The 17,139-nt window shown below is 50.5% G+C and overlaps 1 protein-coding gene across 6 annotated transcripts in view; it reads left to right on the forward strand.

The window, feature by feature from the left end:
- The window catches only part of LOC118212746 (neuronal PAS domain-containing protein 3), a 303,159-nt gene that overhangs the window by 197,146 nt on the left and 88,874 nt on the right, over positions 1-17,139 (forward strand). For all 6 annotated transcript variants that reach the window (XM_035390971.1, XM_035390991.1, XM_035390981.1 and 3 more), the window contains one exon: positions 3,789-3,878. In XM_035390971.1, coding sequence (XP_035246862.1) covers positions 3,789-3,878 — 90 coding nt within the window. The remainder of the gene's footprint in view (positions 1-3,788; positions 3,879-17,139) is intronic.

Here is a 17,139-nt window from a genome sequence, read left to right on the forward strand (position 1 = left end):
CAGTGAGCGGGCGGGAAACGCGGGTCCCGCGTCTGGGGAGGAGGCGTCCGGGGGATCGCAGCTTCGCCGACGGCTCGGATTTCGGATCCGCCGACACCGCCGCTCCCCCCCCACCACCACCCCTCACCCGCGGGTCGGCACCGCCACCGAGACGGAGGAAAGCGCCGCCTCGGCCCGCCGTCCCGTTCCAGCCGGGGTCCACCGCCGGCGCTTTGGGGAAGCGTGACCATTTTAAACAAATGACAAATGTTTAAAAAAAAAAAAAAAAAGTCTTAATGTAACCCGGTTTTTTTTTTGTTCTTTCTCCGCCCTCCCCCCAGAAGTGTGTTTCCGCGGTGATTTATTGCGCGCTTTACACAGTGGTTAGCCTGTAAACAGAAGCCGTTTATCACCGCAGAAGCTCGCTCCCACGGAGGGGACCCTCTCCCGAGACCCGCCACTCCCGGACCGCAGACGCTTCGCGTTTGAAACGGGAGCAGGGAGGACAGGAAGAAATGATTGGAAACCGAGGAGAGGTGGTTGCCGGGGGCCTCGGCTGACAGGCGGGTTAAGCCTTGGGGGGATATAGGTGTCCATTACTGTGCCTGAGTGAAAATGCGGGCCGGCCTGCCCCTCCCCCCTCCTCCCCTCCTCCCCTCGCCGGTCTTGTGGGTGAAGGGTGTCCCCACTGGGGAGCGAAAGCAGGCATCCCGATGAAGAGGAAAAAATAAACTGAGGAAAGAAAAAGTGCAGGAAAACCGCAGGAAAGGTGTCCACTCGGCTGGAAAATGGGAGATGAACCCAGCAGGCTCGTTTGAACAGAAGGGAGCTTTTTTTTTTGCCGTTTTATGTTGTCTCGCCCTTTGCTAAAGGGAAATGTAGAAATGAAAACAACAAAAAAAAACGCCAAGTCTTTAAAAAATTCATCTTGCGTTGTCACAGCCTGGTTCTGCCGTTTATTTTATTTTTTCACTGACTGAATTGGCTTCATGTAATGCTACATCTGGCTAATGAAAATGGTGAAGCTGCAGCTTAATTTACTCCAACCCACCCCCCATCCCCCCCCCCCCCCCAAAAAGAAAACTCACCTTCCTTCTTCCCTCAAGGGGGGAATTTTGCCTTGCCTCAGCGGTACCATTAATAATTATGAAGCTCATCACAAACGGGGAAATCTTAAAAGACATTTACTATCCCATTAGCCAGTATGTAGCAAACGTAAAAATGTTTGGGAAAATGAAAAACAAAAATCCGCGCGTCTGCGCTTTAATGGTAGCTGCACTGGCTGAAACAGGGCTCCTTGACCGTCTAGCCGCGTAAACAAGAACATCGCGTCCGCCCTTACCGACTGGCGCACTACGCGCGCTCGTCAATAAGCCGCCTCCTTCTGGCTGCCGATTCTCATTTTCGCGGGGGCGACGCCTGCTGATTGGTGCTCGCGCTCGGTTTCAGATGCGGTTTGCTGGAAAGCCGTAGCTAATTTATCAGAACGTTTGTGCTAAAGCGTCTAGAAAGACACGGCGCGCGCCATTTTACTGTTGCAGAGGGGCCGGCGTTGGGACGCGATGGCAGTTAATCAAACAGACATTACCCGCGTCCGAAGCAGCTAAAGGGCGCCATGTTTCGCTCGCCGTTTTTTTTAACACGCGGCGTTGTAAACAAGCTCATTTCCCTGCGTTATAAAGCTTATCCCAAATAAATTTTGCAAGCTGGCGATCGGCATATTGACGCTCGTCCGCATTTTGCGCTTGGTTGGCGTCTCCGTCCTGTCGTAGGATCCCAGCCCGTGTGTTTCATGACTCATTCTTTCCCGGCGCTGGAGCAGGCGTCCGGCTTGTTCAGCATCCCGAGTTATCGTTGTACCCTCGAGGCTAGGCCAGAACACCGCTGTGTGTTTAAGTTGATACCCTTCCCACAGGAGGTGTGTGCTGAAAAGTTCTGTTGTTCCGTATAAATTTATCTCCTCGAGCACACGTTGAGAATTAATGTGCTTGATCACAGATTCTTTCTTATTTATTTAATTACAAGAAATCGTCGATGTTAAGGCAGCTTTTGAAAAGTTGCTAGCTATGGGCAGTAGCTTGGCAAGACCTTCCCCTGGCAGCGTGACCTGCCTGTTCCAGAGCTTATATAAACCTCTGTTCATTTTAAAGGTATATATATATATATATATATATTCTTAAAATATGTTTTTGTTCAACAAATGTAGCATTTATGAATGTAGCTGTTTCTGTGTGTATGTCTTTTTCCTTTACTTTTGTCACGTTTCTCAAAGCTTCTGAAAAACCTGTTGTCTGCACAGCCCGCGGTTTAAAACAGAAAACATTCAGCACGAAAAATAGAAATGAATTATCTTTCTTCCTGCCACTCTTTTGCCGCTCGCCTAAAAGCAGTCTGAACATTATGAAGGGAGGCAGTTTTTACCTCCCCCCGAAAAAGTTCCTGGGTAGTACCGTAGAAGAAGGCTCGCGATTCAGCGCGTAAACGGTGATTTTTTTTTTCTCGGGCGTAAACGCCGTCCAAAGCGAAGCGTCAGTCTCTGTCTCCCGCCGACAGCGACGACGACGGCTGACAGGCGCGGGCGTGATTAGCGTCGCGAGCTGAAGCGCAGGGCGCGGAGCGTTAGCGGCGGCAGACGCGCGCTCTGGGACGGCGGCGGCGGCGGCGCGCGGCGGGGCTCTCCGGGAGCCCGTGTTTGTCAGCCGGCGCGGCGGCGCAGCGTAAACAGCCCCGGGGCCGAGGCGCTTTATCGGCGAGAGGAGACCGGCGCGCTCCCCGCGCCAGCTGCCGCGCCGTTTAAAGTCGGAAACAAACGGGGGGGCGTCGGGGGGGGGGGAGAGAGCGAGAGCGAAAGCGCAAACGGCATCGTGTGAGGCGTAATCCTCGTTTTCATAAATAAAATAAAAAAAGAAAGGTGATCAGATCGGCGGTGACATTGCTCACAATGCCTTGTTTTTTTTTTTTTTCTTTTCCCTGAAAAGCCTTTGTTCCCCCCCCCACACACCCCCACACCCCTACACCCCACACCCACACCACCCCATTACATTTTGTATTTACTCCTTTCTCTCGCGATTTGCCTGTGGTTAGCTGCCCCTACAGATTATCTGAGCCAGTGGGGGACAATATGTAATTAACCCCCCTGACCTCGGTGCCTTAATTGCTGTCTGCTGGAAGCTGGGTTCAGACTGTCTTTGCTTGCAGTGGTCTTTTTACATCCAAATTCCTATTTCTCTCTGCGTTCCCCGACTACCAGACATTATCTTTTTTTTTTTGTGGTTCGGCGCACTTACTACAGAAAAGCGTGCCATTTTCCAAAAAGTTAATAATACGAATTCAAATAACAATGATAATACATAGCATTAAAATGACAGATTAAACTTGACAGGCAAATTTTTGTTTTGGATAATCGGTCGAATTTGTGTAGTCGTTTTTGTAGTTGCAGTGGTAGTGTTGGGTGAGCATCTTTGAATGAAGTGTATTATGTGATGTGCATTGACTGAAGGTTGTGTGACTGCCGCGTGGTTTGCAGCAGTGTTGCCAAGTCGGATTTGGAGCGGTCTCCAGACACTCTTTTTTGTGTTGAAAGAAGGATTTTCCACAATGGTAATTTCTTTTTTTCTCGATAAGCACGGTAAAGAAAAAAAAAATGTACATTTTGGTGACTTATGCCAATAGATGTCAGTTGGCTGCTCCAAATGCCTCGGAAATCCAGAGACAAACAGGCAAAGTTGGCGACGCCCTGGGGGCGTCCTCTCTGTGCGGCCGTGGCCTAACACAACCCCCTCACCCGCCTCTTCTCTTCTCTCCCACAGTCCCTGGACGGATTTGTATTTGCACTAAACAAGGAGGGGAGGTTTTTGTACATCTCCGAGACGGTGTCCATATATCTGGGGCTTTCGCAGGTGAGTACAACCGAGGGCTCCTCGTAACTTTCTTTTTTTTTTTTTTTTTTTTGGTGTGGTCGGTGTGGGAGTGGGAGGAGAGCGGACGCAGACAAATTAGCGCTGGTTTACAGTCGCGGAGGCGCGTCGTCTCTGTTCCCCCCATTCTGATTTGCAGCCCCTGATGCTGCATATTTAAACAGGGTTTTTTTTTTTTTCTTCTTCATGTCGGCATGCTAAATGGCCTCTCGCTTTCCTATTGGCCGGAGTCCAGCGCGTGTCAATAAACAGCCGGACCTCCGAGGTCCATTGTTGGGAGGGAATGACCTTGAGCTGTCTGATGGCTCTATCCGGCCCCTCTGCCTGTCTCCAGGGGCAACAGGAGGCAGACGCCGGTGGCCGCCTCTTGCCAAGTTTCTTCATTTTGGCGATCGGGAATCGCGTCGCTCGTTAGCGCGCCTGTGATCGCGGCCGAGATGAGGTCCGCGAAGTCGCCCGCATGCTCGCGAGCTGCTGGTCTGAATTTTAAGTCACTTAGCACAAAGCCTTTATTTTGTCGAACACATCTAAAGCACACATAGCAGCGTGAAACCAATAGAAATGCTAATGTTTCAATTATCTCCAAAGATTCTATTCTTGGACCGCGAGTGCTTGTGTGTGTGCGAGTGCGTGCGTGTGAATACACACAGTACATATGACTTACACGACGAACACGATAGATCTGAGCTTCTCGGGGGATCAAAGAGAATGTTTTGTTTTTTCTAAATTAAATCTGATAAATCATTGAGCAGACTAACTCCGGCTGAAATTAATTTGGCAATAATTGATTAATGATGTTTATCAAATAATTGATTAATTGTAAAATAAGTCCCCTAAGCTTTGGGGATTGCGTTGGAGTTATCTTTGAGTTTGTTTTATCTGCAGTGGGACGGGGTCTCAGTCTGTGTTGATAAGTGCGAAGGGAGTCGGTTGTTCGGTCCCTGGTTTGAGTTGGCCCTATCGTCTAATGCATGTACACAGATAACCCGCCGGTTCTTAATTGCAGTGAACAGGGTAACAATGAGTTAATTTGACCGATGACAGGAGGAGGGAAAAAAGGATTTTGTGTACAATGTAGCTCAGTGAAATTATTGAAGATTACTTTTTCATAGTTAATTAGATCAGTTTTTTTTTTTTTTTTAAAGCCTCGCAAATTGACAAGGTTATGAATTTTTTTGGTGGCAGACTATCTAAAGCAGATTTATGTAAGAGGATTTTCACCCTCTCTTTTATTCAATGTCTGGAAATTTCTGCATATCAAACATAATGTTAATGAAGTCATTAGTTAGACTTGGACTGTAATTAAAGTCCCTCCCTCCAAAAAAGTTTTGTGATTCTTCTTATTAAAAGTTAATATTCTTTGAGCTCTTACATGATTATTACAGCTCGCTAAAGTGGAAAAGACAGGTAGCCTTTGCCCGAAGCTTTCACTGGAGGTTTGATTTGTGGGATATCTTGTACACGGCTTACCTGTGAGGGATGTAAGTGCAGGATTAAGGAGAATGGCAGTCTCTAATTCTTCCACTGCAGCATCTGATCATCCTTGCTTTACGTTTTCTTTTTTCTGTATTGTGTGCAAGAGAACATACTAGCACATAGGCAAAGGTAGCTAATCTATGGAGAATGAAGCTGGACCCCGGCTTAACAGGTTGCGACAGGCTGAATGAGAGGACCTTATTTTCTATGACTGAATAGGTGCTGTTTAGACTGAGAACTTTCAGCAGCGTGACTGCGCTGATTGATGGTGCTGAACATGGATTATTATGAGAAGAGGTCGGGGCCCCCTTCATCACCGTGATTGACAGCTGAGACTGATATTTTGCATGCGTGTCTACCAAAGTGCATTCATGTGAAGAGGACAGCATCGCTGATGCTCTGGGATACATGGCTTTAATTTTTAAACGCGCAAAATCTAAGTTAAATTGCGGTGGTGTATTTTGTTTGCTGTTTTACAGACAGTAAAGGAATGCTGTGTTTGGGTAGTTTATTTGCCTGACCGGCTTCTGACCTAGCGTGCACACCTAGGTCAGAATCAGCACGCAGTAATTAAATACAAACTGTTTTTCATCTCTGTTATTGCGTTTTTGTAACTGCAGGAGTGGTGGGTGATGTGGAGGGCGGGGATGCGTGATGTAGCGTGTGGGTAGAACGGCCTGTTCCACAGAAAAGCCTTTTAGGAAAGAGCAGGGGTGCATTTGCGAAGCCCTGTGCGGTTTACGCGTTTCCCCGAACGTGCGCCCGCAAGTGACACCTCGGTCTCCGCCAGGCTGCCAGGCTAATGAAGGTTTTGTCCATGCCATTCGCGAGCTCGCCGTCGCGCGGAGAGGATTTTCCCAGCATTCAACTGCGATATAAATCTTTTTGACCTTCTGCGCGCCTTGATTGTTTTGTCTGTGTAGCGTTTTTAATGCGCCCTGGACCCGGCATCGTACAACGTCTGTCCGATAAAGGCCCCGGCGAACCAGAAGCGGGGCCCCTAAATCTCCCCGCTGGAGGTGCCAGCTCCAACACGTCAGCTGCCTACTCTGTAATTGAGATGTGTATGTTTGCTTTGTATAACAGATGGCGGTGTGTGCTTAGGCTGATAGCTAGGAAAATAATAATTGCATTATTCCAGCCAACAGAATATTAGCTTTTGGATTTTGGCCATTTTGAGCCAGCGCCCCTGCCAGTAGAGCATATGCACTTGCATGGACTGAATATCCAAGGAAATTGATGCATCTGGAATAGCGGGACCATCTGAGTTTTCATCTGTTCGAGAGAGAGAGAGAGAGAGAGAGAGAGGCTGGCTTTAACCCGTTCCAGGCACGGACCAGGAAGCCGAAGAGCGGCGAGCGCCGTAGGAGAGGAAGCGGGTGCGAGGCTCCATATGTTCCAGGCTCTCGCAGTTTACTTTGTTTACGTCGCACAAAAAACAATGCAGAGCTTGTTAGCCGAATTGAGCCTCGGTATTTTTTTTCTGCTTCCGCGACAGAATTCACCCCCCCCCCCCCCCCCCCCCCCCATCACGGAACAAGCTCGCCGTTTTATTGAGGACGATCGCCAGTAAGACCCCAGTGCCCCCTTAGTGTTTTTTTTTTTTTTTTAGCAATCCACATTTTCACCAAAAAGGTTTTTTTTTTTTCAATTGCGGGGCTGGAATTGAATGTAGACATCTGCTTGGCTTTAAGTGACAGCCCTCCGCGCGCGCCCAGGGCCATTTTGAAAGCGGCCAGGAGTATGATCCCGCTCCCCTCCCGCTCCTGGGGGACCAGACGGACCGTGGCGGCTCCCCGAGGGTCCCCGGCCAAGTGGCACGGAGAATATTGAATCCATTAGCATTAATGGCGCCCGTCTGAAGGCTCGGCCCCGTCTTTGAGGGGGGGGGAGTGGGGGGGCTCTCCGGTGCCGACGGCCCCCCCGCTCCACGTCCCGCAATCCCGCCTTTTAAACCACGCCGAAATTGGCCACCTGCACCCGTTCTCACCGTATCTTCTCCCCCCCCTGGTTTTTCTTTGGGGGGGGTGGCAAGACAAAACGGTGATGATCCATTGCAACAAAAAAAAAAGAAAACACACACACACTGCCAAACAATGGCAGACCCGCCAAATAACAGCCGCCATTCCACTGCAATTTGCTAATCAAGTGATGTCTTCAATTGATTAAATGATTCCAAACCGCGAACCCTGAAACGAAGGCAGTCGGCGGCCGTCGCCCCCCCCCCCCCCCGCCCCCCCCCACCCAGAACGCCGCATACGCTTAAAAACCGGGCGAATGGCGGCGGGCGAAGTGGCTCTCAAACGCCGGCAGCGGTTCCCGGCCGTATATTTTTAAAAATAACCTCTCCTGGCAGCGGGTCCGGCTTAATGCTAAATGGATAATAAGCATTGTTTTATTTATGATGTCGCGGAGAACGGGGGGTCACCATTTGCATGCGGGCTCGGAGCGATGATAAAGCTTGGAGGGGGGGCAGGGCCCGCGCGCGGGAGGAGAGGGGGCAGAGAGAGGTCGCGTTTAATTGCGCCACCTCCGCGTAACCCCACTGCCCCCCTCCAGACGCCCCGGCCGCGGAAAGAGAGCGAGAGGGAGAGAGAGAGCTGTCATTCCCCGGGCGGCGGCGAACGCCACCGTCCCGCGCACCTTCCACCGCGAAAAAAAAAAAAAAAAAAACGCCGCCGCTTTCATTTATTTAATGGCTTTTTGATGCATAATCGATGAAACTCCCCCCAATTAAATATGTAGGAAGTCTGGACTGCTGATGAGAATGAGAAAGAAGGCTAATGGCAGCCGCACCTCGTATTGTTTGTGTAGACCCCGGTACCCCCCCCCAAGTGTTAGCCATTTGCATAGCCTTAAATAATGCACACGGGCGAGCAGCGGCTATTTTCCAGAAATGAAAATTAAGATGACGCGTTTCGCGGCGCGCGTTTCGTGCCTCCGCCGACGCGCGTCGCTTTAATTCCTTTCTTCGTAACGGTAAAAACGGGACTTTTAGAATACGTTTTCCCATTCATTAAATAAGCCGGCCGATAAAGTCCGCCAAAAGATGGTGGTTTGGGGGGGGGGGGGGGGGGGGGGGGGGGCGGGGGGAAGCACGTTTTCTATTCAGCAGGGGTTAGCAAACAACTGCGAAGAACACAAGTGCGGGGGGGCGGGGGGGGGGGGAACGATTCACCCGCGCTACAAGGCACGCGGAAAACATTATCAATTCACAACATTTAAATTGATAAATGCTTAGAGGCAAAGACTACAAGGGCACTTTGAAAAGCAAATAGCGACCTAGTGAAGAAATTGATTTTTTCCCCCCCGAAAATGACTGCATGATGCATCATTTGACTGCGCTCCGTCCAAGTGCTTGACAGAGATAATCTGGGCAATCCCACGGGTGACCTTATCGCGCGCGGCAGGGCAGCTCAGCCCGCGCACGCCTTTGTGCATGTCAAGGTTTCTCAGGGCAGGATCCTTTGGGGAGGAAAAGTTTCCTGCCTCTCCATCTTGATATCGAGCCGACGTGCCCCGCTGAAAGCCGGGGAAGGGGAAGGGGAAGGGAAAGGGGTGGCGAGGCGGGGGTGGTGGCTGAGCGTGAGGGGTGGAGGGGGGGTGGGGGGGGGGGGGGTGGGAGTGTTGGGGGTAAAAAACATTCGGAGAATCTGAAAGTCAACAAGCATCGTAATAATTGGATGAATGGAAAATGATAAACAGATCCGCAGTGGATTGTTCGCCGTCTCCGTCGTTGCCGGGCGAGGTGGAAATGAGCAGTAAATATGAAAGAGGAGTCGAGAGCTCTGGAGGATTCCAGAGGATGGAAGAGATGGGGGGGGGGGCGGAAGGATGGGGGCTGGAGGGAGGGATGGGGATGGGGGGGTGCATGAAAACAGATGGGCACCAGGAGCGGGTGTTCAAGGTTACAGAAAACTTCTTTGAATAGTTTTGGCTTGTATGTGTGTGTGTGTGTGTGTGTGCGTGCGTGCTAGTGTGTGTGCATGTGTGTGTGTGTGTGTGTGTGCGCGCGTTCGTGTGTGTGCATGTGCGTGCGTCTGTCTGTGTGTAATGACAGTTATAATACACAGTAAATCATTTCAGAGGTATAAAATGGACTTGAGTCGCTTGATGTGGCACTTCTGTCAAATTCAAATCAAACACAGTACCAGGGGTCCATTTTCACAGTTTAAGGTACTGGCTTACAAAAATAGACATGACAAGAGCATTATTCTCTTGTACTCGTGTTCTGTTTGCATGGAGCTTTGTATGTACAGCAACTCAGCAGCCAAGCAACCAATCCAGAGAATCCCAGAGGTTCTCTCTGGGGTTTGCGTGGGTTGAGCAGCTTTGCCAGTCCATCGAGCAGCGCGTGCTTCTGTGGCAGAAACGCCTGACAAATGCGGGCCGCAAGCAACGTGTTGTCACGCGTGACTGCGGGGGCATTATTTTGTGCAAAGTGAAGTGCAGCGTGTGAGGGTGAGAACAGCCACTGCTAAAATGCAGAACGGATGGTAATCTCTGCCCCATTTCTGGGGTGCACTCTGAAACGCCTGTCGCACCTGGAGCGAATTGAGTGACGACTTGTCGTCGATCGCAACATTGCGACGTTGACGTTTTACTTCTGACCGGCTTTTTATCAGCGCTTCTCTGCGCCCGTGCCGAGGCGCCGCGTTTGTCGCCTAAAGCCAATCACTGGAAACCAAGCCAAAACCTGTTTGGTAAGCTCTAATGCGTTTCCTCCTGGGGTCACCGTTAGGTGGGGTGATCTGTTGGGGCTGTCAAGTGTCATTTTCATTTTGTGACAGGGCAGCAAATCATTTATAACCTTTTTTTTTTAGTCTTTTTTTTTTTTTTGTTGGAAAAATTCATTTAGCTGTCAAGCGGTTGAACACCGTATTCCAAGTCGGATCCTCATCACCGCCTGGGTAATACACTGACACTTACACCCTTCCAACCTGCGGAGGGTGTGTATTTACCCATGGGCGCCTGCCATCTTAAGTTCTAACCCTATATCCGGTGAGCGTCCTCTAATAGAAGGCTGACTGTTGCAAAAGTAGTGTGGACTACTGAGAAAATTGCAGCACCGTACTGGAAATGGCGCCTGGCTCTTTTCAGAGCTACGTTTCCGCAGTCAGCTGACGGCCGAGCAGTTCCCACCCATCACGACTCCGACAACCTGGAGATTCCGAGCGCCCCTTATTTAATTATTAACGCTCTGGTGTTATTTGGATACTCTGAGACGTGAGTGCGATTCAGTCAGCGTAATGCTTGGACACATGAATCTTGAGATCCAGCAGTTGTGACTTGATTGCTTTTCCAATGAAGGAAGTGTCTAAATAATAATGTTTTTTTTCTATGCAGCGTTTTTCTTGGAAAATTGGCTTCCGTACTGTACGCACGCCGCAATGAAATCGAAAGCGCCTTCGCTACTGGATTTAAAGGCGGGCGTCGTGCCACAGTTCCTAACGAGCCGCACTTGTAACCAAGCGCTTCAGCTGTAATCTTGCGCGCGCGAGGATTCTCACTCGCTCAGCCTGGGATGCGATGCTCCTTTTGTTTACCTCCCGCTCTGCCACGGCTGCTCTTTGAAAGGACAGTTGACAACCACGTCAGCCATGCCTGACCATACTCGTTTTGGCTCAGTGAACTGGTCGGGATTTTCGGCGGGGGGGGAGGCGGGGTTTGTGGGGGGGATGGGGGGAGGGGGGGGTTGAGTCACGCCGCGCCTTCGCTGAGATTTGAGCCGGGCGAAGACAGACAGACAGACGGGCGGTTTTATATGGCGGCTGGTCCGGCGGGCGTCGGATTATGATTAGTCATCCCCGCGAGAGGGAGGGGCGGGCTCTCCTCGGCGGCGCCGTCGACGGTCGAGAGCGCTCGGACCCCCCCCCCACCCCCCCCATCCGGAGATCCGCGCTTCCGATCTGTCGACTCGACCGCGCGAGAGAGGTGGCATTCGCCTGTTGGCTAAACGGAGCGGCCCGCTCTCCCGCCGCCGCCGCGTCCCAGCAGGCGGTGCCGAGCGGGCCGCGCCGTGCCGCCCAGCCGCTCTTTTGATAGCCGCGTTTAACGCGTCGGTTCATTTCCGTCCGTCAGATCGTCCCCAGGCCGACGCGCCCGCTCCCGTTTCACATCCCGTCCGGTTGTTTTCGCCGTTCGAAAAGGCCAGGTTTGGTCGACAGCATCTGAACTGAACGCCCTGACGTGGTGCTTTTCACCACTGCCTCCGTCCCCAACCCCCCACCCCCCACCACCTCTAGATTTGAAATGGAAACATACTAGGGTAAAAATTATATATATATATATATATATATGTATATATATATTGTATACAGTATATTATTATATATAGGTGCCACCTTTTTTAAAAGCCCTTCTAACATTAGCATCTGTAGATCCACACTCGACTCAAATTAGCTGTCGCCAAGGCTTTCCGCGCGGAGTCAAATGAGCGCCGATAAGGGAACACGTGTAATGGATTCGACGGCGGGATCGGCGCGCGCGAGGGCGCACGCCCGGAAAGTCAATAACGCGGCCTGACAGCCCTTTTGATGCCGGCGCGCGAGCGCATGAATCAAACGAGACGCCGCGCCGCGGCGGCGTTCGCGCGGCATTACGTCCAAACCCGCGCCGCCGTCCCGCCTCTCGCTGCCCATTAAAGGAACTACGGAACGGGCCGTTATTGGAGGAGAGCGCTGTTTGTTGGGTTTTTTTTTTCCCCTTTCAGTCAGAGACAGAGAGGTGCGGTCCCGGCCGATAAGAGCGCCGCCCGCTTGATCGATCGACGCGTACGAAGGTCTGTTTTTAACGCTAGTCGGCGGCGGCGGATCGCGATAACCGATCGAGCCTAATTAAGAAGAGGTAAAAGCGTTTGGCACGCGGCCTGACTCCCGTCTCACCCGGCGACGCCGGCCCGCCTCGCCGCGATCCCCCCCCCCCGACGCGGCTCGCCTGCCAACGGAGAGCGCGCGCGAGAGCGAGAGCGCCTCGCTGGATTCTGGGACGGTTTTCCTCGCCGGCTCGCGCGAGGGAGGGAGGCGGGAGGGGCCGGGGGCCAGGGGCTGGGGGCGGGGCCGTGGCAGGGGGCTGGGGGGCGGGGCTCGGGGGAGGGCGGAGGGTCAGAGGGCGCCCGCCGTTCGCGGGCGAATTCAGAAAGCGGGATTTACAGCGGCGTTTTAATTTAATGTCGGATGTCGGACATATAAAGAGATCAGAGCCGCGCCGGAGCTGAAAATTTAACGGCGGTTTTTATTGGCGACCCCGGCAGAGGGGAGCGGCCGTCGGTGGCGTGACCGAGCCGGCGGGGGCACGGCGGACAGATGAATGGGGAGGCGCGCCCGCAAAACGGCGGTATTTCACTGCAGCCGTCCCCGGTGCCGCCGGTGGACAGGGGACACAAGGTGCGGCGTCATATTTTTATTTTTTTTACTTTTCCGGTCTCCACGGACTGTAAAAAGTGACATTTAGAGAGGACGAGGTGAAGGGGAGGACATTCTCTCACCTCAGCCAATGGCCATTTGGAGCAGCAACAGACTTAAACAGTGAGCTCCATAATGTTTGGGACAATGACATATTTTTTCTTGATTTGGACGATGTTTTTTGACAGTGCTGATTCTCAGCTTTTATTAAAGCTATTTTATATGTTGGTTTGCACCATAATGTTTGGGACTTGTATAGTTACAGGTGTTTCTGATCAGTCAATTGCTTCCCAAGTGGAGGTATAAGAAAGCTTTCAGTGTCTAGTCTAGATTGTGAGCTTTTGATTGCCTCTGTTGTAGTTTGTTTGTCAACACGAGAAAGAGAAGAGTTCATTAGAAGGGCAATGTCAGAGAAGCAGGGACGTGTTTTTACAATGAGTCTGACGTGGAGTTTGATGTTGAATGGGCTTCTATTGGATGGGGGGGGGGGGGGTTGCTTACACGGGTATATCTAAATATCTATATATTGAAGCAAGCAACCTAAAAACTGTCTGGGGTGCACACAAAACGGCCGGGTAGGTGTGAAAATGACCCCAGAAGTGTTATAAAGTTAAATTCCCCTTTAATATGTCCCAAACATTATGGTGCCCTGAAGTGGGTATATATAAGTACTGCTATTTCCACGTGGAGGGCTTGTTTATATATATATATATATATATATATATATATATATATATATATATATATATAAAATATATTTTTTTTTTTGCCAGCCATATAAAATGTCCTTACTGTCATTTGGGCAGGGGCGTGGAGCTGTTTACAGTTGAGCTCAGGGTCATGGAGGCTTAGGGTCCCTTTACCCTCAGGACACTGCGCCATGCTTGCTCGCCGCTCCTGAGGGGCCCTAGTAACGCCCTTTTTTGGCGAGCAAATGCCCCGTATCACTCTGCATATGGGCAAGCCGCAAATAAATAAGTTTCCATTTTAATAAATAATTGTGTATCTGCTCACCAACGCGCGCGCACCGGGTGATTTCTGAAACCATTACCGAACCAAATCGAATGGTTTTGCTTTTGCAAAAACGGTTTCCGTTTTTTTCTCCCGACTGTTCATACACACAAAAAAATAAATGAACACCTCGGCAGGAAGATGCGGGACATTTCACCTCTTTCTTTAAGGAATGTTATTCATTAAGTACCGTAATGCGGTTTCTGTCTTTGAGCCCAGGCCATAAACTCCGGTAATAACCTTTTAGCGGCCGCCGGGTTCACACCTCGGTGTCGCGTTTCCACCCGGATGCGGGGAAAAAAAATGTACCTCTAATCTCCCCATATATTAGGGTCTGGAAACCCATCATATAAGGATATAACAAGGCCTGATGAAGAACGGGGAGGGTTCCCATGAAGAATAATAGATGAGGCTTGACCCTCTTTGAGAGGGAGCAGAGAGCCACCGCTGCCGGGTGAGGGACCCCATTCCAATTTCTCACACGGAGAAATAAGAGCTTCCTCAAGTCGGGGGGTGTAGGGGGACACACACACGCAGATGAATCAATAAGATGGGCTTCAATCTTCACACTGTGTGGGTGTGTGCGCGTGCGTGCGCGCGTGTGTGTGTGAGACAGCAAAGTTGGACAGGATATGGACAGGAGAAACTGATTCTAGATCAGCATTCCTACTCTGAGGCTCTGTATAAGAATAGGCCTTGAATTATTGTACTGTAAGGGCTCCATTAAGAAGCAATGCACTTTGCTAAACTTCAGCAGCAATACCGACCACTATCTTGACAAGGCTAATTGATATGATCTTTGTTTATTTATTTTATTATTATTTGCATTAGTTTTCATAGTTCGTAATTTGGTATGCTAGATAATTATTTTTTTCTGTCCTTGCACTGATTCACACCTTCTAAAGACCACGCTTGGCCAGGTATTAGATTTTAGTGATAATTTCACCATAAGGTCTTTTTATGTATCATTTTACATGCAAATCAGGAATAGCTCTGTTTTTCAGCACTACAGAAAATGGCGAAGGCCTGTCATTGTGCACCCCAGAAACAGACGTATACTTACGCATCACGAAGAAGCAGTGCGGGTTTGTGTCACAGTAAATGTTTATGCCTCTCCACTCCCTACTTAATTTTCCTGCAAGCCCAATCGTGGAATAAGCATTCTGTGCCGTTTCCCTCAGAGTTTGATCTCCCCGTTTAATATAGAGGCACATCTGTGCACTTCAGGTGTGCTGGGCAGACGTTAAATGTCCTCGGATGCATTCCGCGCAGTTTGGCCGTCTACCGTAAGAAAGCTTTTCTGTCACAGTGTTGACACAGAGACGCCGAGTGCATTCGCAAATAGGAAAAGAGCCAAGTCAGGTGAAATCGAGTGTCTGAAGTCTGGTCCCAAGGCAGGGAGTCATACGGAAACGTACCTGACGAGGATCGGTGCAAAAGGAAGGAAGTGAAATTTCATCAGCTTTTGATTTTGTTTTAATCGTTGGCTCATAATTAACTTCTGAATCGATTTTCGCTCCCCTGTCCGTATCGGCTCAAATCCATCGCGCTTCGACGCCGGTCTGTAATTTTTTTAAAAGGCTTGAATGATTTGTGTTCCTTAAAAACTGTCATACATCAAATGTCGCCCCCCAGGGTGTCTCCGGGACCGCGCCTCTTGGTGTCTCCGAGAAATACAATCAACCGAATGATTCCGCATTCAGAGTAACGGCAGGGTTCGCGTAAAAAAAAAACGACCCACTGTTGTAGGAGCGTGATGATCTTGGCCCTGGAGGTATGGAGTCCTGCGGGTTTTTAGAAATACTTTCACAAGGAAACCGAACGACACCCGGATGTGCTCCTGAGGATTCTCCTCCAGTGGCCCCCATTCGAGAAACACACTGGGCCTCGTTCACGGAACGTGTGTACGATCACATTTGATCATAAACTGCGTGTAAGAACGTTTCCAAGAACATTTCAGCATACGTCATTTTTTTCTTATCTGTATTTGTTTATGGCTGTCTCCTTATACAAATCACGTGAAATTTTACAAACAGCCAGCATTCTTTATCTCATATACCTGGGATGTGTTCAAAAACAAAGGTCTGTGTCATGAATCTCATATTGTTTTTCTGTAGGAACATTTTTAACAAAAGTAAGAATAGTTAAGTAAGAAAAGTTTTGTGAATGAGGCCCATTGACAGAATTGAGACCAGTGGAAATCCAGCCCTCCTCCCACGGAGAGCCACCCGTTTCCTCATTGGGACAGTTCCACGGAAACGGCCGGGTCTGGTAGTTCTGTCTCCATGGCGTTGCGTTACATTTATTTGGCAGCTCCCCGTTCCCGCGGATACCGGGGCCTTCGGTGCGATGGGCCCCGCGAGCCCCTCACCTGAGGAGGCTCCCAGGTCCCCCGTGGGACGAGCGGGGCGTCTCGTATCGGGTCCCCCCAGCCGCACCCGGGGCGGGAAGAGCGAGACTTCGGGGTCCGCCCGCGAGGTGGGGGGGGGGGGGGGCACAGAGCCTTAATTGCTGCCAGAAAAGCCCATATATATGTCACACAACTCATGAATATTATTAATACAGTTATCAGGCTTTGTTTACTTTAGCTTTTTACAAATGAGAGCTAATTACTCTGACTTAATGACGCCTCTTATTGGAGCTACCTTCCGTAGTGCGACTACGGGGAGATAGCGGGGGGAAAAATTTGCTTAGAGGATTTCGCAAAATGTCACCGGCGCTTTGTGTACGAGGATGATAACTTAATCCATCCATTATCATGTGAAACACCTGCAGCGACGCGCCACAGACTCAGGACCGGGCCATAGATAATTAGTAATGAATCAATACGCGGAAGGGGAAGGGGAGGTGGGGGAGGAAGGGGGGGGGGGGGGGGGGGGGGGACTGAGACGGTTTGCCCCACACGAAAACGCCCCACCTCATAACACCTTAAAAAGTAAACGGGTGGGGGAGGGAGGGAGTGAGGGATGGAAGGCGGCCTCCCCGGGTTTCAATGTGGCCGCTTTGTTCGGCGGGCCTGATATCTCCTCCCCATCCATCGACTGTTGTCCTTATACGAATACATTAAGAAAGAGGGATGCGTGGAGTGGTATCTGCCACCGAGCCGGCCTGCCTTTAATACCAGTCCATTCGTCAGCCCGAAGTGGGTGGAAAGGTGCGGCGGCTCCATAATTTGCTTTATTGATAACGGGCGAGTTTGCCGAACGGGAGAATGCTGAAAGGGCAAGATCGGGGTGCGGGCCTGGTTATCCTCGCCTCCGAGAACGGAAGGGTCCCGGTGCGGCCGGGTCCATCTCCGCATTAAGAGCTCGATTCAGGGCATAATCGCCATGATTGTTCCACTTTTAAATCTT

This window comes from Anguilla anguilla, chromosome 1, assembly GCF_013347855.1.
Source record: "Anguilla anguilla isolate fAngAng1 chromosome 1, fAngAng1.pri, whole genome shotgun sequence".
Taxonomy (NCBI): Eukaryota; Metazoa; Chordata; class Actinopteri; order Anguilliformes; family Anguillidae; genus Anguilla; species Anguilla anguilla.